Source organism: Xyrauchen texanus, chromosome 11, assembly GCF_025860055.1.
Source record: "Xyrauchen texanus isolate HMW12.3.18 chromosome 11, RBS_HiC_50CHRs, whole genome shotgun sequence".
In the NCBI taxonomy this organism is placed as follows: Eukaryota; Metazoa; Chordata; class Actinopteri; order Cypriniformes; family Catostomidae; genus Xyrauchen; species Xyrauchen texanus.
This window is the reverse complement of record NC_068286.1, coordinates 5,093,712-5,116,409: the sequence shown is the minus strand read 5'-3', so window position 1 is coordinate 5,116,409 and position 22,698 is coordinate 5,093,712. Positions and strand designations below refer to the sequence as shown.

Below are 22,698 nucleotides of genomic sequence, written 5' to 3'. Positions count from 1 at the left end.
CGTTGGCTGTTAACCCAACGAGAGGTGACGTTTTGATAAGGGGCTGGCCAAACATGCCGCACAAAGCTTGCCGCTGTGTAAGGGAGCCAATCAGAGCTCAAGAACGCATGAAATTGACCAATGAGGTTTGAGAAAACGCTTATTGACAATGATAGACGTTTGGATCTGCAAATAGGCACTGAAGGGTGTTTTTAACCTTGGTTGAGTTTCCTGCTTTATTCAATCCATGGCATGTTTATGGCTTTGTGAAATAGTTTCCGTGTAGCACATATGAACACACATTTGTCCATCAGACTGCAAGAGAACAAGGCCTTTTCTAGCTGTGCTAGAAAATAAAACATAAAATCAAGACACTATACAGTTTATTTGATCATTTTATATACATGCATTCTTTGCATGCATTCAATAACAGGCAGTGGTTTGTTTTAAAAGGGAAAAATACACTGAAGAAAAGCAAAGATAGATAGTGATAATACAGTGGTTATGTTTACATCAAAATAAGAACCGTATATATGTCTGTATACAGAAACCTTAAAAATGAGCATCAGCACGTTGACCTAAATTCAAACTTAATAAAAGGTATTTTTGTGCTTTGTTCTAATTATCTCAGAAATCATGAATTCAAACCACACTTAAACGTTCCTGCCCATAAGACTTGATGCTCCAGATGAAACAGTACTGCATTGACAGGCTATGCAAAAATAACTTCAAGTCTGCGTAACAATACACATACGCAAAGTATGCACTTTAAGTGTAGAAAACAGTATGCCGTTATTGCATCACACTACCATGTCATAAAATTATGTCTTGATACCACAGACCCCTTTGTTGCACACAGTTTGCATTTGCATGATAGCATTAGAATCTAGCTAAATTTGCTACTTTAAAGGGGCACTCAGTAAGTTTTTCCCCATTAAAAAATTTCACTCTGAAAGAAATTAATTGCATTTTTGAAACATATGTAATAAATCACGAGCACTCACATGAGATGAGGTCTCCAGTCATATCAGTGCCCTTATAAAAGTGGTTTTATTCTACATGGGGCGGGGGCGCCCTCATGGGGGCTGCCATTTTAGAATCACATGACCAGCTGAAAACTACTCACTTAATCTCAGTACCGTCTTGTTATTGGACACTTTCACTCTTGGATTAAATTAATCATGGCTGATTGTGAATAGTGAATATCTTCAATGGCATCTGTAACTGAAAAATTGATTTTGATTAATTCTGCATCCACACCACTAGGTGTCACTAAGTCCAAGATGACACGAGCAAAAACGTACTGAGTGCACCTTAATAAATTAACTATTACTTCAATTTATGTTCACATTTATAAACTGCTGTCCCACATCCGACCTCATATTCCTTTGGCACTTTTCTTCACCTGAAAAAATGGAAAGAGAACTGTCAAAAACCGTAGCGAAATTGGTTGTGGGAAATGTTAGCCGAAAAAGCATGCATAGATGCATGCTAATTGTAAGATACGATGAGCCTCACTCGTAAAACACAAGAAAAACTTGTGTGTTAATAGTTTGTAAAACCATTCTTCCATGAATAATCACATTCAAGTCAATGCAACAATTTACCCAAGAATGGTTTTATGAAAAGGTTCATTGAAAATGGTTGTGCTTGTGTTTCCTGAGTGAATCCCTGTTATTTGGGACGTGCTAATTTTGAGCTCCCCTACTATTTAGGATGGATATTTTGCAGAGCAGCTTTTGGAATCATTAAAACCTGAATTTAGAATCTTCAGTTGAGAATTCTAGAACTCTAGATGAATTTTGGTGCACACATGAGTTTGAATACAGCATTCAACAAAAGGGGGCGTAACATTGGAGCACTGGTCCTCTTTGAGTTTCAAGTTTCACTTCAAGGGGAGGAAGGGGAAGGCAAACACAAATAGGTTTATTGTCCATTCCCATGTCAATTGACATGTCATAACATATCAGTTGGTTTTCTAGAGCAGATCATTGGTTCGATCAGTAGTGTGTGCACGGGGTTAAAATCACACACGATACAGTACAGCACATGCTTACACACACACACACACACACACACACAAGCGTTCTTTTTACCATGTCCAGAGGGGCTTACCCTGTATACTTGAATATCAGGCCCCTGTTGACCAACAACACAAATAAAGAAATGAATCTCTGTGATTGAGGAATGAGTCAAGAGAGCTCCTCTTAGATTTTGCATATTTCTGTTCTTCTATCAGTCTGTTATTGAGTCGTTCTCAGGCTGTTATTGGTTTTGGTCTGAGGAAGCGTGACACTTCAACCCTTCTCTCAATCTGCCAGTGATCTGATATGTCTTTAGACGTTCATAAATGTCTCCTATTGTCCTTTCTTGCCCTTCTTTCAACAAACACACATCTGTCTCTCTCATGTTCCCACTCCTAGTACTTTCCTCATGTTTTCATAGACGACGTAGGAGATGCTGACAGCTGGAATAACCTTGAGGAAGTTTGGAGCGATGCCTCTGTAGAGTCCCACCACACCCTCCTGAGCTACAATATTCCTGAAGAGAGTCAGCATGGACAGCTGAGGAGCACCTTTCACTGACGCTGAGAGCCACAAAAGAGGAAAAATAGGGAACGGTATCACACGTGATCTAAAATTCATGTAATACTACTTCATTTTCAAAATGTCACTTCAAACCATCTTTTCATGCATCTGTCATTCAATCCATCTTTTTTCATCCACCCATCCTGTTTTCATAATCCATTCATCCATCTTTCACCATCCAATCATCAATCCATCCAATTTTTATCATCCATTCCTCTTCCATCCATCCATCCATCCATCCATCCATCCATCTGTCCTTCAATCAATCCATCCATCCATCCATCCATCCATCCAATTTTTATCATCCATTCCTCTCCCATCCATCCATCCATCCATCCATCCAATTTTTATCATCCATTCATCTTCCATCCATCCATCCATTTTACATCCATCCATCCAATTTTTATCATCCATTCCTCTCCCATCCATCCATCCATCTGTCCTTCAATCAATCCATCCATCCATCCATCCATCCATCCAATTTTTATCATCCATTCCTCTCCCATCCATCCATCTGTCCTTCAATCAATCCATCCATCCATCCATCCATCCATCCAATTTTTATCATCCATTCCTCTCCCATCCATCCATCTGTCCTTCAATCAATCCATCCATCCATCCATCCATCCATCCAATTTTTATCATCCATTCCTCTCCCATCCATCCATCCATCCATTTTACATCCATCCATCCATTTTACATCCATCCATCCAATTTTTATCATCCATTCCTCTCCCATCCATCCATCCATCCATTTTACATCCATCCATCATTTTACATCAATCCATCCAATTTTTATCATCCATTCATCTTCCATCCATCCATCCATTTTACATCCATCCAATTTTTATCATCCATTCATTCATCCATTTTTCAACCATCCATTTGTCCTTCCATCAATCCATCCATCCATCCAATGTTTATCATCCATCCATCTTCCATCATTAATCCATCAATTTTTCATCCATCCATCCATCTAATTTCTATCATACATCCATCTTACATCCATCCATCCATTTTACATCCATCCATCCATTTTACATCCATCCATCCAATTTTTATCATCCATTCCTCTCCCATCCATCCATCCATCCATTTTACATCCATCCATCATTTTACATCAATCCATCCAATTTTTATCATCCATTCATCTTCCATCCATCCATCCATTTTACATCCATCCAATTTTTATCATCCATTCATTCATCCATTTTTCAACCATCCATTTGTCCTTCCATCAATCCATCCATCCATCCAATGTTTATCATCCATCCATCTTCCATCATTAATCCATCAATTTTTCATCCATCCATCCATCTAATTTCTATCATACATCCATCTTACATCCATCCATCCATTTTACATCCATCCATCCATTTTACATCCATCCATCCAATTTTTATCATCCATTCCTCTCCCATCCATCCATCCATCCATTTTACATCCATCCATCATTTTACATCAATCCATCCAATTTTTATCATCCATTCATCTTCCATCCATCCATCCATTTTACATCCATCCAATGTTTATCATCCATCCATCTTCCATCATTAATCCATCAATTTTTCATCCATCCATCCATCTAATTTCTATCATACATCCATCTTACATCAATCTTTTATCCATCCATTCATCCGCCCATCCTGTTTTCATAATCCATTCATCCATCTTTCATCAACCCATCCATATGTCCGTCCTTCCATCTTTCATCAATCCATCCATCCATCAATCAATCCAATTTTTATCATCCATTCCTCTTCCATCTATCTGTCCTTCAATCAATCCATCCACCCATCCACCCATTCATTCATCTTTTATAAATCCATCCATTATAACCCATCCATCCATCTATCTATCAATTTTTCCTCATCCATTATTTCTTCAATCATCTATCCATACATCCACCCATCCTCTTTTCATAATGCATTCATCCATCTAGCATCTAATTTCCATCATCCATCCATCTTACATCTATTCATCATCCATCTTTTATCCATCCATTCTATTTTTGATCATCCATCCAACTTTCATCCATCCATCCAATTTACATAATCCATTCATCCATCTATCCATCAAATTTATATCATCCATCCATCCTATAAATCCATTTGTCCATGTTCATCCATCCATCTGTCATCCATCATCAATCCACCCATTTTATTTTCATAATCCATCCATCCATTTATCCAATTTACCTCATCAATTCATCATCCATCCATCTTTCCTCCATCACCAATCTTTCTTGCATACATGTTTCATCATTCAGGCATCCATCCATCAATCTATCAAATTGTAATATTCAATTCATTCATCCATCATTCATATGTCCGTCCATCCATCCATCTTTCATCTATTCATTTATCAATCTATCTTCCATCCATCCATCATTCCTCCATCCATTTTTCATCCATCCATCCATTCATCTATTCATTGTATGCTTTTGTTTCTGTACACACAGTTAAGCATTCTGTCGCTCTCTTACCCTGAGCCTGCATGCGTGTTCTGATGAGGGCGAGCGGGTATGATGCCAGCTGTCCACAGGTGCTGGAGGCAGTGCCACAGCCCACTAGTACAAGAACGCCTGGATCCGGCGACCCCTCCGTTTTCCGCTGCAGCCACGCGTTCTTCAATGTCTGACAGAGAGGAAGACTGCTTGAGGAAGAGTCTTTATGAAGGAATCATTCTGAATACACACTCTCAAACACACCTCATAGACGGCGAGGTCTATGCCCGCATAAGGGATGATGCCCAGAATGTTGGGTAGATATCCTTTATAAAATGCCAGAACGCCCTCCTTCTGCAGAATCTGCTTCGCACAGTCCACCACACTCGAATACTGCCCTGTTTTACGAAGAGTTAGACGTGTCTTCAGCACCTATAGCACAGACAGCGATAGAGACGGTGTAAACATCAATGTATATTTAAAGGAATAGTTCATCCAAAAACGAAAATTATGTCATCATTGTCTCTCATGGTGTCCCAAATCTGTATGACTTTCTTTCTTTTGTGTGAATGAGTGTGTGTGTACCTCCATTGGGTATATAATAGTTTGAGCTGTGGCTCCAGCCAGCGATCCAGCCACAAATCTCTCCTGAACTTTTAGAGTTCCTCCATCCTTACTGCCTCTCATTAGCCGCTTAATCTACAGAGAGAGAGAGAGAGAGAGAGAGAGAGAGAGAGAGAGAGAACAGGCCTGAGCTTTGATTTACTGTCTATGTGGGTGACTATATGAAAGCTAGAGAGAGAAAGAGAGAGAGATAGAGTAAGCATGAGTGAAGTGTACCTGTTCATAAGCCAGGAATTTGATGGCCGTCTCTGGAGCAATTTTCAGCACATTGATGCCGTTGCCCCTCCACAGCGCAGTGAGCCCCCCCTCCTTCACCATCGCTCGAAGACCATGCCAAACATTTACTTTATCAGAGCTCTTACCATGCACCTGCACAAACAAACACACACAAAGAAAATGGCAAATTCAAAATCTAGTTCCACTCTGAGCCTATCAAAACAGCCCCTTTACATAATCACAGATGTCTGTAAAGCTGCAGTGTCTCTTACAACCTCCAGGGGTCACTGCGTGCTGCTGCAAACCCTCACTTATCGAAGGACAGGCTTTATTACAAACGAGAAGTTGATTTGACAAAACACAAGGGTCCTAATTGATGCTATTTAATGGATATTTTTAGTCATTTATATGCAATTCATGTTACAGCAACTATTAGTGTAATACATCTAATTACTCTCCATCTTAAAGGGACAGCGCACCCAAAAATGAAAATTCTCTCATCATTTACTCACCCTCGTTCCATCCCAGATGTGAATGACTTTTTTTCTTCTGCTGAATACAATTGAAGATATTTAGAAGAATATTTCAGCTCTTTAGGCCCATACAATGTAAGTGAATGGGTGCCAAAATTTTGAAGCTCCAAGACAAAATAAAAGTGCTCCAGATGACTCTGGTGGTTGATCCTTATAGGTGTGGGTGAGAAACAGATCAATACTTAAGCCCTTTTTCCTTCGCTTTCACTTTCTCCTTTTTTTGTTTTTGGTGATTCACATCCTTCGTGCATATCGCCCCCTACTGGCAGGGAGGAGAATTTATGATAAAAAGGACTTAAATATTGATCTGTTTCTCACCCACTTATCTTATATCACTTCTGAAGACATGGATTAAACCACTGGAGTCATATGGATTACTTTTATGCTGCCTTTATGTGGATTTTGGAGCTTCAACATTTTGGCACACATTCACTTGTGAGGACCATAAGAGAATTTGTATTTTGAGTGAACTGTCCCTTTAAGGCACCATGTTGATTGAGCAGGCTTATTTTCTACTATGTAGTTCACTCTTAACTGGGATTAAACCAGAAACCTTTGAGTGAGCAGCCAAAATCGTCACTATTATTAGGTATAATGTTAGCACGTTTAATCGACAGCCCTCGTTTTACAGCATGATATTTCACACCACTTTAAAGACAGACAGTTAATTTCAGACCAGTGCTTTCTCACCTGCAGAAACACTTTGAGTCGGTCAAGCGGCGCAGTACCCGTTCTGGATACAGACCCCGCCACGGCCCCGGCCATCAGCTGCCGCCACACAAACCCAGACTGCTTCTCCTTCTCTGAGAATTCATCTGGAACAGTTAAATGCTCTCCGATATCCAACATCTACACAAATACATAAACATTTTGAATAATCATGTACAAAAAAAGATGTTAGAGGCATAAACTGATTCAGTTGTGTGTGCTGTGGCTCATACCACTGAGTGTTTCCAGTACTGTGCGATTTCCTCCATGTTGTCCAGAGGGTTGAACAGGAAGTGATCTCTCCACTCAACCCAGTCAATAGTCATGGAACGGTCCTTATCCATACTGCATAAACACATTTCTCAAAGTCACTATGTTATGGGGCAGCTGTAGCATATAGTGACACAAAACCACAAAAATAATTTCACACATTTTCATAATGAGCATAAACATACAGACCTTTCCAGTATTTTGGCAGCCTGTTCCACTGTAATGTCCACTCCGAGATTATGGAGTGATTGCTGGATCTCCCCAGCATCAACTTCACCTGCAAAACACACAAATGTGCAAAAATAATGAATTATTGCTCTATGCAGTTATAGATGTTAACAGTAATATGCGGTTATAGATGCTAACAGTAATATGCGGTTATAGATTCTAACAGTGATATGCGGTTATAGATGCTAACAGTGATGTAATAGTATAGATGCTAACAGTAATATGCGGTTATAGATGCTAACAGTAATATGCGGTTATAGATGCTAACAGTGATGTAATAGTATAGATGCTAACAGTAAAATGAGTTTATATATGCTAACAGTGATGTAATAGTATAGATGCTAACAGTAATATAAATGCTAACAGTGATGTAATAGTATAGATGCTAACACTAATATGCGGTTATAGATGCTAACAGGGATGTAATAGTATAGATGCTAACAGTAATATGAGTTTATAGATGCTAACAGTGATGTAATAGTATAGATGCTAACAGTAATATGCGGTTATAGATGCTAACAGTGATGTAATAGTAGATGTTAACAGTAATATGCGGTTATAGATGCTAACAGTGATGTAATAGTAGATGCTAACACTAATATGCGGTTATAGATGCTAACAGTGATGTAATAGTATAGATGCTAACAGTAATATGAGTTTATAGATGCTAACAGTGATGTAATAGTATAGATGCTAACAGTAATATGAGTTTATAGATGCTAACAGTGATGTAATAGTATAGATGCTAACAGAAATATGCGGTTATAGATGCTAACAGTGATGTAATAGTATAGATGCTAACAGTAATATGAGGTTATAGATGCTAACAGTGATGTAATAGTAGATGCTAACAGTAAAATGAAGTAATTCATGTTAACAGTGATGTAATAGTAGATGCTAACAGTAAAATGAAGTAATTCATGCTAACAGTGATGTAATACTAGATGCTAACAGTAAAATGAAGTAATTCATGCTAACAGTATGTAGTAGTAGATGCTAACAGTAAAATGAAGTAATTCATGCTAACAGTGATGTAATAGTATATGCTAACAGTAAAATGAAGTAATTCATGCTAACAGTGATGTAATAGTAGATGCTAACAGTAAAATGAAGTAATTCATGCTAACAGTGATGTAATAGTAGATGCTAACAGTTAAATGAAGTAATTCATGCTAACAGTGATGTAATAGTATAGATGATAACAGTAAAATGAAGTAATTCATGCTAACAGTGATGTAATAGTAGATGCTAATAGTAATATGAGGTTACAGATGCTAACAGTAATTTGCAGTTATAGATGCTAACAGTGATGTAATAGTATAGATGTTAACAGTGATGTAATAGTATAGATGCTAACAGTAATATGTGGTTATAGATGCTAACAGTGATGTAATAGTATAGATGCTAACAGTAATATGAGTTTATAGATGCTAACAGTGATGTAATAGTATAGATGCTAACAGTAATATGAGGTTATAGATGCTAACAGTGATGTAATAGTAGATGCTAACAGTAATATGCGGTTATAGATGCTAACAGTGATGTAATAGTAGATGCTAACAATAATCCCTTACAAAAATAACCTACAGGAATCCTGCAGGATTTTCATTTTTTCTGCAGGTATCCTGAAGGAATTATAAAATCCTGCAGGATTTTTCTCTTGTGCTGCACAGCAGTCCTGCAGGAAGTTTAAAATCCTACAGGATTTAAAAACAAAATCTGCAGGAATTATAAAATCCTGCAGGATTTTTCACTAGTGTAGGATGTTGCTGCATGTTTCTGTTGTATTGAAGGGCTCATTCTAAAACAAGTAGGAATGTCCTGCACATACTGCTGTGCAGCACAAGTGAAAAATCCTGCAGGATTTTATAATTCCTGCAGAAACGAAATGTTTTCTTACAGGAGTTTTTTCCTGTAAATGAAAAATAAATAAATACAAAATGAAAAATAAATATTAAAAAAACTACAGGTTTTGGATTCAGGATAGACTATATAATGACTAGAGAATAAAACTGTGATAGTTGCTGTAGTTTTAGTCATACAATTTTTATTTAATTAGATTCAAGTACATTTCGTTGAACTATTTTTTATATATTATGCTCTGTTGGCAGCAATAGAAACAATGAGTCTTAACAAATAAATGAATACAATTAAGAGTAAGAATAGATCTAGGCAAAAATAAAAAATTAACCATTACTCTAAATCATTTCAAAATTATGCATTTATGCAAACATCCAAGACATTTCAACATTTAAGAGATATGAGTCTGTGTACTGTACACTTTTACATTTTATAACATTAAGATCAAAACCAGCAATTTATTTTTAATCCAACTCCCATCTATTTGGTTGGATGCAAAAAAATTATTTGCAAGACCTGGCAGGTCCTTGAGATAGACACAGGTTGAATGTATGTCTGTGCATTTGATTAGTTCAACTGAGTCTATCCCTCTTTCTTTTAAAATGCTTGTTGCTGTTATCCCTGATTCTCTGTCTTTGCTGATGTCATTACTTGTTGTTTTCATAACATCAATGAAGGCATGACCCTCTCCTTGCGCATTACCTACATTTATAAATGATCGTATTAATGCTACAGACCCATGTTTGGTTTGAACTGCATAGTTGATTCTTTTAGATAAAGATTTTGCTCCTTTTGAATGAATTCGCTTGCCATATACCACAGCCCTAGAATAAAAACTGAAAGCTTTATTTGCACTAAAACCTGACTCTTGAAGGAGATAAGACTCTCTTGGGGTTGGCTGTCGTACATTTGGGCATCCAAGAAACATCACGCTAGAACTACCAATACACTTTGTGACAATCTTGGTACCTCCCAACATTTTTTCAACAAAGCTTTTGCTGTGTTGTGTTTGTTCATCATTGAATACAGCAGCAATGAGTCGTGGAACATGCTGGTAAAGGTTAAACATGTTAACAATTTGCTCTGCTACAGCTTGTGTGCCATGAAAGAGTTTCTGAAGGTGTCCATTCTGGGACTCATATAAGAATGCACTGTGACTCCATAAAGGACCCCAATTTTTTACAGATGCTGCTGCATGTACAAGTATGTGGACATTATAAGACACATGACACTTTCCATACAGAGACTCAAAGCGGCCCACAAATGATTTTAAAAGGCCATCAGCTTTGTCAATGTCATGGGGGAATTGAATCTTGAAGGAGAATGTATGTGGCCTGTACTAGAAGTAGTAAATGGTCAAGATATTTTCTGGGTAAAATGCCGAACAAACAGGGAAGGCTGTAAAATAAGAAAAAGTGTCTGTATTCGAAGCTTTCCAATATTTACGCAAAGAAATTGAACGGGTGGTCTTGTTATACTTGCAGGTGGTTTAATGGCAAGTAACCTTCTTTCAATTTGCTCGACTTCTCTTCCAATGTACCAAGACTCTGTATGGTATTTGGAGTCAAACCATAGGGTAGTCAGCTGGCGACAAACACCAAGTAATATGCCATGCATGTAATCATATCCAAATCCAGTAACCATGTTAAAAAACATCAGCAGCATTAGAGGAGATGGACCTTTTACACCATTTATGCATGTTTCCGAATCCACAGCTTGCTGAGCATCTTTAGTGTGTTTTTGTGTGATCTTAGCTCTGGCTCCGTTGACTGCAAAGGATACACCCTTGTAAACCCATTACCCTTTTCTACAACTTCACCCTTTTGATAACACCAGTTACAACCATGCTCTCCATTAAATTGCTTGACGTTCTGTACAGCACAACGAGCCACTGAATCACAAATGCAAAGCAAACTGTAAACATGGACTACTGATTTTTCACCTTTCCACTGACAAGGTAACCCTTGGTTTTCAAGACTTCGCAATTCATTAACAAACGATTGCAGAAACGAGTTCATTTCTGGCTTTCTTGGCCCAAACCACAAACCGCCAAGAATGACATGCTTTGCCCTCAGATTAGGGGAGCTCGTTGATTGTAACTTGAAGTGGCCAGATATGAAAAGGAGAAGATTTGAAAATTGGAACACCATCAACATTCCATGACACTGAAATATTCGCCAAATTTGGGTCATTTAGTGCATCAATAGATTTGTACATAGTGCCATCAAATATGTCTTCAACGTTTTGTGAGTTGCGCTTTGTCCTTGACCATTTGTAATTCAAAGACTGACAAAAATCTGTATTCTGAAATTTACCTCTTAATTGATCTGCAATAGATAACTTGATAAAGACAGAGCCAGATTTGATTAGGTTTTCCATGTCCCCTGGGGCACCATTGCATGAAGCACAGTGGGTGGGGATTTCATTACCAAAGAAATATTGGCAGGATGGGCAAATATACTGGACTTCAAAAGTGTCACAGTGAAAGGATTTCATGAACTTGTATAAGCTATCTGGAACGCCATTGGTTGAATCAGGACAGTGGAGATTGATAAGATCTAACAAGTCACTCAAAGCCACTTTGGATGTTGTATGCCTGAGGCTGTAGGCAAGTATAGACAGGAGAGATTCTTCATTAGTGATTTTGGCATTTGGATATATCTTTTCCTCACTGGCACACCACTCCTCTCTTTCTTCTGTGCTTCCCTCACAAACTGCACTGTGGTTTCTGACAATCTAGAAAGTAAATATTGCACTTATTACAAGCTGACACATAAAGAAGAAAAAAAAGTGTGAGGCTATAGACTAGTACATATTCTAAACTTTATTCTCACATGAGTCTGTGGAAAGTTCTCATAAGCTGTGCTAAAAACATCATCCTCATCATCAGCAGAAAAGCTTTCCTGTCAGAAATTGTGCATTTATTACACATTAAAACAAAGATATGAACACAGATATTTACAAATGTATGCAAAAAACATTGGATAAAAAGAAAAGATCAGAAATTCTTCTCACATCAGCATCTGAAAAGTTCCCATCAGCATCGCTGATGACCTCATTCTCATCATCAGTAGAAACGTTTCCCTGTGAGACATGTACAGCTATTGGACCACTATGCATGTACTATACTTTTAAATTTTTATATGTACTGGCTGAAAAAGGAACAAAGAATTGCCAACCTTATGACAATAAAGAAGCGCAATTCTAAAGAAGATTAACTTTGAAAAAAAAAAAAACTATTCTCACATGAGCATCAGGGGAGTTCCTGTTAGATTTGCTGATATTGTCACCACTGTCATCAATGGAAATGTTTTCCTATAAGTATGAAATTATAAACATACAGGAGCTAGTTAGACATGGCTTCTTGTCTAACTATGGCCATGTATTTATCACTGAAAATGGTTTTTAGGCCAACATCAAAACCTGAATTACTTCAACTATATCAGGAATAAGCCATGTCTTGTATGATCTTCTCTTTTTAGCCTGAAGAAGAAGAAAGAGCAGAATTCTTGCTTATTTGATTAATGTCAATATGTAATTCTACAATAAGAAAACAATTGCCTAAATTACAGTTATTTGCATATTATTCTGAATTCAGCAACCTATTATATTCTGTGTCCATCGCCTTTTTGTAGCTGCTGGAACAGGTGCCTCTTCATTTAAGTACACTTTATACTCCATTTGTATCCTTCAAAAAGAAACAATAGTGTTATTTCTTTGTAAGCATAATAAAGAATATATTTTTTTGCATTATCCGAATAGCTTAAACCAAATTGTAATATGAGAACATTTTCTAAAAATTACAATAACGAATCTGGGTATTTATAAAATTGAATTAGGAACATAGGATTAATATATATATATTTTTAGAAGGCTATTTATTTTAAAGAAAATAAAAGTTGTCGCGAAAGACTTGTGTTTTAAGGAATCTGTTGAATAAGAGTCTTTCACCCTGAAAAAGACGCTCGTGTAATTTACATAAAGAACCGGTAAATGAATCTTTCTAGAGATTCGATTCACTGAGGTGACGTGTTTCATTGACGCCCTACTCGCTACACGTAGCCGATTCACGTCATTCAACTGTCACTTTGTCTTGTGAAGGTAAGTCCGCCTTTTTATTATAATAATTGTATCGTTATAATGCTTTAAATTACTGTTCTGTTATACATTTCTAAATGAATGTGTATTTGTAACACTAAAACATATGAAAATGTTTTTTTTTTCTGTTTTTTTTTTTTTGCTGCCGGCACATTATAGGCTTATATAGCTAACGTTATACCGGCTATATCAATTTTTTTTAATAAATGACTATAAAAAATGAGCTTTATCTATTGTTAACAAAACCCATTACTTTGTTTTGTATTTCATCACTAGTAATTGATATTATTGTACCTTTTGGTTACCTTAGAATAGAAGTAAATTATCTGCACCGGACGAGACCGTGAGAGTCGCTGGCTGGTTGCCGTTAAAGGTAACATTGTTGTCATGGATACAGTCAGTTGAAGGCAACAGATGAATGTGAATGATGAGACTTTAGAGTTTTGTACACCTTTGGATTAATATAGGCCTATATTTTATTAATGTATAAATGTATTTATGTTCAATTGTATGTAAGTAAATATGTATGCATGTAATTATTTATTTATTTATTTATTTAGAAAATGAACAAAACATGGGTTCTGGTGGAATGGAGGGAGGAGCCTCCCACCTATGATATTGTCCCTAAAAAGGACATACTAAAAAAAAGTTTGAACCTGGAGATGTTGTGGATGTGGTTTATGAAGAGGAAAGTTCCCCAGCCACAGTTATAGATATTGATGGTAAAAGTTCAGCAAACAAGACTCAGTCATGATATAGAAGATATGTATTTCCTACTTGAGTATTTTTGTCCCTTTAGAGAGCAAAGAAACCCTCAGGAGGAGGATGTTCAGGCTAGAGGGGAAAAGAAAAAGTCAGCCATGTTTGCAAAATGATGCAAAAAGAGTGGCAAAGAAAAAAAAACTTACACTCCAACTCAGTCCCCATCTCACTCATCATCTGATCAAGAGCCTCTGGTCAAACATCAAGTATACATCTTTTAAATACTTTTATTTTTCATTATGCTTTTTTAAATCACAAATATTAAGATACTAATATTGTGTGTCCATCTTTAGGTCATCCACAGAAAGGATAGTATTTTAATGCAGGAAATAAACAACATGGACAGTCAAGCTGGAGAGCCTTCAAGCCGAGAAACTCGACTTGAGAAAGAAATTCTGAAATTAAAAAAGAAAATGAAAATCTAAGAGCACTTAATATATCTCTGCAACAAGGTTTTTTTTTCTTCATATATCTGTATTTCTGTCTATCCATCTATATATCAATTTATCTGTCAGTGTGGTAGTCTGTAAGTAATCTTTTTTCTTTTCTTTTTTTAAAGAAATTCTTCCAATGCTCAAGTCCATGAAACAGGACACTCTTACTGTTAATCAACAACCACAAAATAGTTCAAGCCAGAAGAATCCCCTGAAAAGGTGAATAAAAATATATTTGTTTGTTTATATAGCCTATATTCACGTAAAGTGTTGTGCAGAAGTCGTAGAAGCCATGTTAATTTCTTCATGTATCATTTAACTTTTGTAACTTAATACAAACTTGATTACCCCTTGTCTATAAAACAGCTGGCACACTAAAGCAAAATATATCACTTTTTTGTAGAAGAATCTAACAAGCCTCACACTTTTGCACAGTATGTAGTCAACGTTACATGCTTTTAGATATAGTGCCCCTAACTTTTTTTCTTGACAGACACATGTGCTAGGAATTAGTCCAACTGTCCTGACAAGTTGTGGACGGGGTGGCACATCATCTTCTGCCATGGTAAAAGATCTGGCGGTGGCAGTGTTTGGGAGAGACACGTTGGCCACACATGGGCTGTCTGGAAGAGCTGGCAATGCTAACAAAGACGCTATAGCAAAGCCAGCTCTTGACCAGGACAAAGTTGTGCAGATCCTAGGTAAGTAAAATGTCCTTCTTTTTTTCTTTACGCAAACATAATGTTGCAGTTACAGTGCAAAATTGTAATCATATGCTATCACATATGATAAGTAGAATTGCATTTACAGACACAGTACAGAAAAAATTTCCGGATGTTCCAAAAAAGTTCATCAGGGCAGCACTAAGAGAGAAGTTGAATGATGAGCACAAGTTACGAGTAAGGTAATCATTTGTCATACACACCACACACACACACACACACACACACACACACATACACACTCATGCTCTCTCTCACACACACACACACAAGCTCATGCTCTCTCTTACACACACACACACACACACACACACACACACACACACACTCACCTCACACACACGCCGCTCATGCTCTCTCTCACACACGCGCACACACACGCTCATGCTCTCTCACACACACGCACACACACGCTCATGCTCTCTCTCACACACGCACACACACGCTCATGCTCTCTCACACACACATACACATGCTCTCTCTCACACACATACACATGCTCTCTCTCACACACACACACACACACACACACACACACACACACACACACACACACACACACACACTTTTTTTAACTCTTTTCCCCCCTTTTTTTCAGGAAAACAGTGTAGAGGCTTCATTTGACTGATAGAGCAACATTTGGCTGCATGCATGTGAATTGGACTCCGCTTCTCTCTGCTCTGCAGTTTCAATAAATAAAATAAAATAAATAATTTGTAATAATACATTGTTTGTTGTGAAGTTATTTCCCCTGCATGAATCCAGCAGAAGACAACTTGCAAAGTCCTGCATAATTGCATATATATCCTGCACAACAGTCCTACAGGAAGTTTGAAAATTATATTTTAAAACCCTGCAGGGATATAATTCCTGCAGGATATAATTCCTGCATGTTTTCCTTCATAAAATTCCTGCAGGTATTCCTACAGGAAAATGAGCTGAAAATCCTGTAGGAAATCTGCATAATATTCCTGCAGGATTCCTGTAGGTTATTTTTGTAAGGGATATGCAGTTATAGATGCTAACAGTGATGTAAGTATAGATGCTAACAGAAATATGCAGTTATAGATGCTAACAGTGATGTAATAGTATAGATGCTAACAGTAATATGAGGTTATAGATGCTAACAGTGATGTAATAGTAGATCCTAACAGTAAAATGAAGTAATTCATGCTAACAGTGATGTAATAGTAGATGCTAACAGTAAAATGAAGTAATTCATGCTAACAGTATGTAATAGTAGATGCTAACAGTAAAATGAAGTAATTCATGCTAACAGTATGTAATAGTAGATGCTAACAGTAAAATGAAGTAATTCATGCTAACAGTATGTAATAGTAGATGCTAACAGTAAAATGAAGTAATTCATGCTAACAGTATGTAATAGTAGATGCTAACAGTAAAATGAAGTAATTCATGCTAACAGTATGTAATAGTAGATGCTAACAGTAAAATGAAGTAATTCATGCTAACAGTATGTAATAGTATGCCCCTCAGGCAAAGTTCTGACAAACTTGCAACAAATGTTCCACTCATTACAGTGATGACATGGTATAGATTCAAATGGTAATATAATGTTAATAGTATTATAATAGCATAGACCTTATTCACGCTAGCGCCATCTTTGATTTTTAATGGGAATGACAACGAGGCTGTGAAAGATTGACTTACCATCTCTTTAAATTCAAAGATGGCGCTAGAGTGAATAAGGTCTATACATGCTCAGAGAAAGATGCACATTAGACTCCATCCATAAAGTTAATAGGTTCTGAAAACAATCTAAATTCACAGACACTAACCATCATTGTTGCGGTCCAAGCTGCGAAACATGAGTCTAAGACGTTTCTCATGTGAACGCAGAAACTCGATGAACTCTTCAAAATCCAACTGACCATCGTGATTGGTGTCTCCAGCTCGTACAATCTGCTGAATATTGGGCAGAGAGAGAGAGAGAGAGAGAGGTGGAGGGAAAGAGGGATGCCAGGAATCATTAGGAGAGGCGGGATGGGAGGGTACAAAAGTAAGAAGGAAAGCACATTAAAACCAGGCAAAGCCAACAGCCCACAACTGCAAACATGACACACAACGAGCACTTCCTAAAAGACATATCAGTAACCTTATAAAAGCGGTTTAAATCTACAATGAGAGGGTCCCCTCATGGGGGCTGCCATGTTTGGATCACATGACCACCCAAATACTGTTATTGGACACTTGGCATCAGTAACTGAAAACTATTGTGTCTGAATGATGCTGCATTCACTAGGTGTCAGTCCAAGACAACATACAGTATATACAATTACTGAGTGCACCTTTAAGATGTGTCCATGATTAATGTGGTAATGTAATTTAACAAGCAACATAGAAAGTCAAGCGCACAAAACACTTGCTTGATAAGGTGTTTAACTCTTAAAACTGCCAGAACCTCATCAGTGCAGCAACTTGCTTTTTGGAAGATAACACACAGGGGTCCTGTAGCCTTAAACCAAAACAGAGCACTCCACTGGGCAACTCATTCTGGTGTTTAATGAAAACCAAAAAACATTCCCAAAATCCCTGGTATGTATGCCATAGGCTAAATCACACTGTAAAGCAAACTCTGTGTCCCACATGACAATATGACAGTTATTTCACACATTTAACTAGCTTTGCCTTTTCTGCACGCAGATATCTACAAAATACACACATGTGCTGTTGTGTGTATTTATATTAACCTCGTCACATGGCATTTACTCTCACATGGATCACCTCCAAGAAGTTGACCTTTAACACACTCTACAGCCTGTCTAAGTGTGTGTGTGTGTGTGTGTGTGTTAGCATTAGAAGCACCAGTACATACTTTCTGAACTATATTTATCAATAACTCTGATTAAAGTAAAAAAAAATGAATATGAGAAATGTAAATCATAAACACATGCGCGTGCGCGCGCACACACACACACACACACACACACACACACACACACACACACACAGCCTTCACCACCAGATCAAGAAACAAAAACACACAGGCAGATGGTAAGTGACACCACAACAAACACTCATCTTGCATTTTATCAAAATCTAATAAACCGAAATCACTATTAACTCATAAACAGGCAGTACATAAACAATCAATATCTGGGTGTGACTATTACATTTATATAACCGGTAATCTATGATTTTACCTAATGACACCTAAACAAACTAAAAGTTTAGAATAATCAAACCAAATACTGACACATGTAACTCTACACTTATTTTAGGTCTTTACGTGATCTGAAGAAAATGCGACTGGTGCTTGCCCATGGAAAACTTGCCGTCGCAGTGCTAAGACTTTGTGGGTGGTTGCCAGGGTGTTAAATATGTAGTTACAAAGGTGCTCTGACTCTTACTAAGGTGTTCTAGATGGTTGCTAGGGAATTACTAAATGGTTGCTAGGATGTTCTGGGTGGTTGCTTGGGCATTACTAAGTGGTTGCTAGGGTGTTCTGGGTGGATGCTAGGGTGTTCTGAGTGGTTGCTAGGGCATTACTAAGAGGGTGCTAGGGTGTTCTGTGTGGTTGCTAGGGCATTACTTAGTGGCTGGTTGTTCTGGGTGGATGTTAGGGTGTTGAGTGGTTGTTATGGCATTATTAAGTAGTTGCTAGGGTGTTCTGAGTGGTTGCTTGGGCATTATTAGGGGGTTGCTAGGGCATCACTTAGTGGTTGGTTGTTCTGGGTGGTTGCTAGGGTGTTGAGCACTTGCTACGGCATTATTAAGTGGTTGCTAGAGTTTACTGGGTTGTTGCTAGGGCATTATTAGGGGGTTGCTTGGGCAATGGGCATCACTTAGTGGTTGGGTGTTCTGGTGATTGCAACGGTGTTGAGTGGTTGCTATGTCATTATTAAGTGGTTGCAAGGGTGTTCTGGGTGGTTGCTAGGGTGTTAAGTGGTTGCCATGTCATTATTAAATGGTTGCAAGGGTGTTCTGGGTGGTTGCTTGGGCATTATTAGGGGGTTGCTAGGGCATCACTTAGTGGTTGGTTGTTCTGGGTGGTTGCTAGGGTGTTGAGCGCTTGCTACACCATTATTAAGCAGTTGCTAGAGTATACTGGGTTGTTGCTAGGGCATTATTAGGGGGTTGCTTGGGCATCACTTAGTGGTTGGGTGTTCTGGTGATTGCAACGGTGTTGAGTGGTTGCTATGTCATTATTAAGTGGTTGCAAGGGTGTTCTGGGTGGTTGCTAGGGTGTTAAGTGGTTGCTATGTCATTATTATGTGGTTGCAAGGGTGTTCTGGGTGGTTGCTTGGGTGTTCTTGGTGGTTGATAGGGCATGTCTGAGTGGTTGCTAGGTCATTACTAAGTGGTTGCTTAGTGTGTTCTGAGGTGGTTGCTAGGGCATTACTAAGTAGTTGGTAGGGTGTTCTGGGTGGTTGCAAGGGCATTCGTAAGTGGATGCTAGAGTGTTCTGAGTAGATGCCAAAGCATTGCTAGGTGGCTGCTAGGGTGTTCTGGGTAGTTGCTAGGGCATTACAAGGTGGTTACTATGTGGTACTATGACTTTCTGATCTCTAGATATGGCACAGATCTCTCCTTCAATTTAAGTCTAAGGGATTTTTTCCACCCAATTTATCACCCATCAGGCAAAAGATCATACGTCTGGTCACTTATGTAATGGCACAAGTTACACAATGAGGTTGTGGTTTGTTCAAATCTATCCCTAAGTATAAGCAACAGTGTTATAGAACATGCTTGTGTTAGCAAGCAGCGCTAATTATAATCTTCTTTCTGAAGATTATGCCCCACTGGTGAAATGTGTCCAGGAAATGACAGGTGGGGCCCTTGTGATGTTGTTCTCATACCAGTGGGTTGGCACTTTTGATGCCCTTCCTCTGTTTCTCTCTATCTCACCATGAGATCATGAACTACAGAGGACTTAAACTGGTCCATTAGTGCTTCAACACTGCACTCTTATCCACCCAGTTACTGAGTCTAACCAGAGACTATTCAGCCCAATATGGAGCACTTGTACTGAAATGAATGTGACAAATTGGGGACACAATACGGCGGGAGTAGAAAACGAAGTGCCGCTTTACAGGTAAAAGAGCCAATCGCCTTTTAGATACAGATGTCGCCAGTTAACTCGAGAACACGTATGCACATTAGCTGATTAGCTACAGCAATTTGGAGCAACAAAATGACCATAAGTCATTTTCAATGAGTTGGCTATAAGCAGTGATAGTGAACATTGACAATGCAACAAAGTTAAGCAGAGTTCAACTTTACATAAATAAGCAGCGTTGTGATGTGGCGACCCCCAATGTACTACCAACTGTATGTCGACTGGGGGCGATCCGATCGAGAAGGATACAGCTCCAAAAAGGGGTGGAAGCTCCAAACCGCCTAATAGGGAGCCCCTTACCTAAACCTTTCCCTAACCTTAATCGTGAGTGTAATGCCCCCTTTTGGAGTTGGTGTAACCCCTTTGGGATAACCCCTCCCTCTTTTGGAGATTCCACCCCCCGAGTGTTTGTCCAACCAGTCGCGATGCACACTAATTACTGTCGCTTGGTTTCTACTTCTATCGCATCACACGGTGTAGCCACACCCACACTGGAGTCTCATTGGTCGAAACACATTCCTGTATACATTAAATATGTTCTGATTGGCTGTTATTGTATCGTGTAGCGCTGGAAACGTATGTGCGGCAACATCACATTTTGCCAGCAGCTTGTTTTCTACTTTTGTGGCATTGCAGTGGGAAGCTCCGCCCACAGTGAAATGTCATTGGTCCAAGCTCCACATTGCTGTATATTTGACATCAAACATGTTCTGATTGGCTGTTATTGTGTCGCGTCGTGCTGCAGTTTCGCTTTCAGTTACGAATTTGCCGCTGGAAGAGGCAAGAGACCACGTGATGTGGGGGTGCAGGTTATGAATCTACCCCAAATCATGACGTGTCAGAAAACCTGTAAATTCATGGCCAGTGCTGTATATAAACCGTGTTGTGTAAGTTACTCTAAATACAAAAAATTAATTGCATTACTTATTACAAATTACGTTCTAAAACCCTGATCAACCTCAACCGGATGAAAAATACAGGGATAAATGTGAATCTGTTCTTTTAATTCTTCCAAATAAATAAAATTAATTATTCATGAACTGGTCAAAGAATTTTAAGGGGGCGGCGTTAAATTAGAAAACATATATTTTAACATTAGTCCTTTAATTTCGATGTTAAATTCTTAATTGTTTTCTATATAATTGTTCTGTAGTTTATACAGTATTTAACGCAATTACATCATAAGTAAATGTAATCAAATTACTGAAAAATTAAGTGTAATCCCTTACTTTACTTTCCCCCAATGAAAAAGTAATTTAATTACAATAGTAAGTTACTTAGTAATGCATTACTCCCAACACTGGCTATAAATACCCTTCTGTTTTGAGTGTATGTATCGGGTTTCTTCCGTACCTCCTCCACCGAGCTCCAGGACATCCCGCGTGCGGCGAGTCCGATCCGCAGCTCGTTCACATCGATCCGGCCGTCCTTGTTCAAATCCAGCTGCTCGAAGAGCTCGGCCCAGAGCCGCTCGCGTTCGGGATCGACCCCGCTGTCCTGGCATCGCGCCCGGGTCCAGCCCGAGCGACACCCGCGCTGTCCCATGATCATTATGTCCACGCGCAGTCACCCAAGGAGAGGCATTGGCACGAAAAGCCCTCGGTGCACCGGGCGGAAGTAGGTACCGAGCGATCTGCGTGCCAAACGAAGATCAGAGGTCAAAAAAGGAGCTTTTAGCGAAATAAAAGCCCCCCCCCCCAGATCAATGCGGTATTTAAGGATCACCCGGTCCGAACTGAGCAAAAGGCACTTGGCTTCATGCATGGGCTGAAAATGTCAAAGACTCGCGCGATCGTGAGTGTCCGTGGGCAGAGAGTCGCAGCTCACGTGCATGTCGAAAACTGAAGTACTGCAGTGAAGCAATGCAACAAAGGCTCCAGACTACACCTCCAGCTCGCCTCGGCCCTCAAGCAATTACAGACAATAGTGATAAATGCGCGCGATCAGGCCTAATCGGACCTGTTTAGCTGCAACTTCACCATTGAGAAAACAAACAAATAAAATCAGCCTGTCATACCAAACCAAGAGCTGTCTCACACGGGTCATTTCCATGTTTACTTCTGATTCAGACTGGCTCATGAAGTCATTTCCTGGCAGTTTATAAAGAATTCAGAAGGTTTAAGAGGGGGGAAGTGGATTTGGGCTTATTG

At 38.7% G+C, this 22,698-nt stretch overlaps 2 protein-coding genes and 1 long non-coding RNA gene across 7 annotated transcripts; 2 read left to right on the top strand and 1 right to left on the bottom strand.

The window, feature by feature from the left end:
* Positions 1–214: 214 nt before the first annotated feature.
* slc25a23a (solute carrier family 25 member 23a) lies at positions 215–22,698 on the bottom strand. Of its 5 annotated transcripts, XM_052138362.1 has the most exons (12): positions 21,902–22,698; positions 17,268–17,394; positions 7,554–7,641; positions 7,328–7,439; positions 7,077–7,235; positions 5,854–6,006; positions 5,599–5,712; positions 5,278–5,445; positions 5,053–5,203; positions 2,412–2,566; positions 2,095–2,120; positions 215–1,384 (listed from the first exon to the last, which is right to left on the bottom strand). In XM_052138362.1, exons 1-12 carry the CDS (start codon positions 22,097–22,099, stop codon positions 1,381–1,383), a joined length of 1,455 nt encoding a protein of 484 aa, XP_051994322.1. In that variant the 5' UTR covers positions 22,100–22,698; the 3' UTR covers positions 215–1,380. The 5 variants fall into 5 exon arrangements, with proteins under 5 accessions (XP_051994322.1, XP_051994324.1, XP_051994327.1 ...); XM_052138364.1 differs by having other exon boundaries at positions 215–2,120; positions 17,268–17,391; XM_052138367.1 differs by lacking the exon at positions 21,902–22,698 and adding an exon at positions 17,891–17,918 and having other exon boundaries at positions 215–2,120; positions 17,268–17,391.
* On the top strand, positions 13,771–14,409 carry LOC127652231 (uncharacterized). Its single transcript, XR_007971686.1, has 3 exons — positions 13,771–13,923; positions 14,111–14,272; positions 14,350–14,409. It is a non-coding gene; the product is annotated as an uncharacterized LOC127652231 (long non-coding RNA).
* On the top strand, positions 15,133–16,152 carry LOC127652230 (BEN domain-containing protein 6-like). Its single transcript, XM_052138375.1, has 3 exons — positions 15,133–15,447; positions 15,557–15,650; positions 16,067–16,152. The coding sequence occupies exons 1-3, from the start codon at positions 15,309–15,311 to the stop codon at positions 16,077–16,079; spliced, it is 246 nt and encodes an 81-aa protein (XP_051994335.1). The 5' UTR covers positions 15,133–15,308; the 3' UTR covers positions 16,080–16,152.

Coding starts and splice junctions, on each gene's coding strand:
- LOC127652230 (XM_052138375.1), top strand. CDS start 15,309: ATGGTAAAAGATCTGGCGGTGGCAGTGTTTGGGAGAGACACGTTGGCC. Junction 15,448..15,556: donor CAAAGTTGTGCAGATCCTAG/GTAAGTAAAATG, acceptor TTGCATTTACAG/ACACAGTACAGAAAAAATTT.
- slc25a23a (XM_052138362.1), bottom strand. CDS start 22,099: ATGATCATGGGACAGCGCGGGTGTCGCTCGGGCTGGACCCGGGCGCGA. Junction 7,642..17,267: donor CTTGGACCGCAACAATGATG/GTTAGTGTCTGT, acceptor TGTGTTTTGCAG/GTGAAGTTGATGCTGGGGAG. Junction 2,567..5,052: donor AACACGCATGCAGGCTCAGG/GTAAGAGAGCGA, acceptor TGTGGCTCTCAG/CGTCAGTGAAAGGTGCTCCT.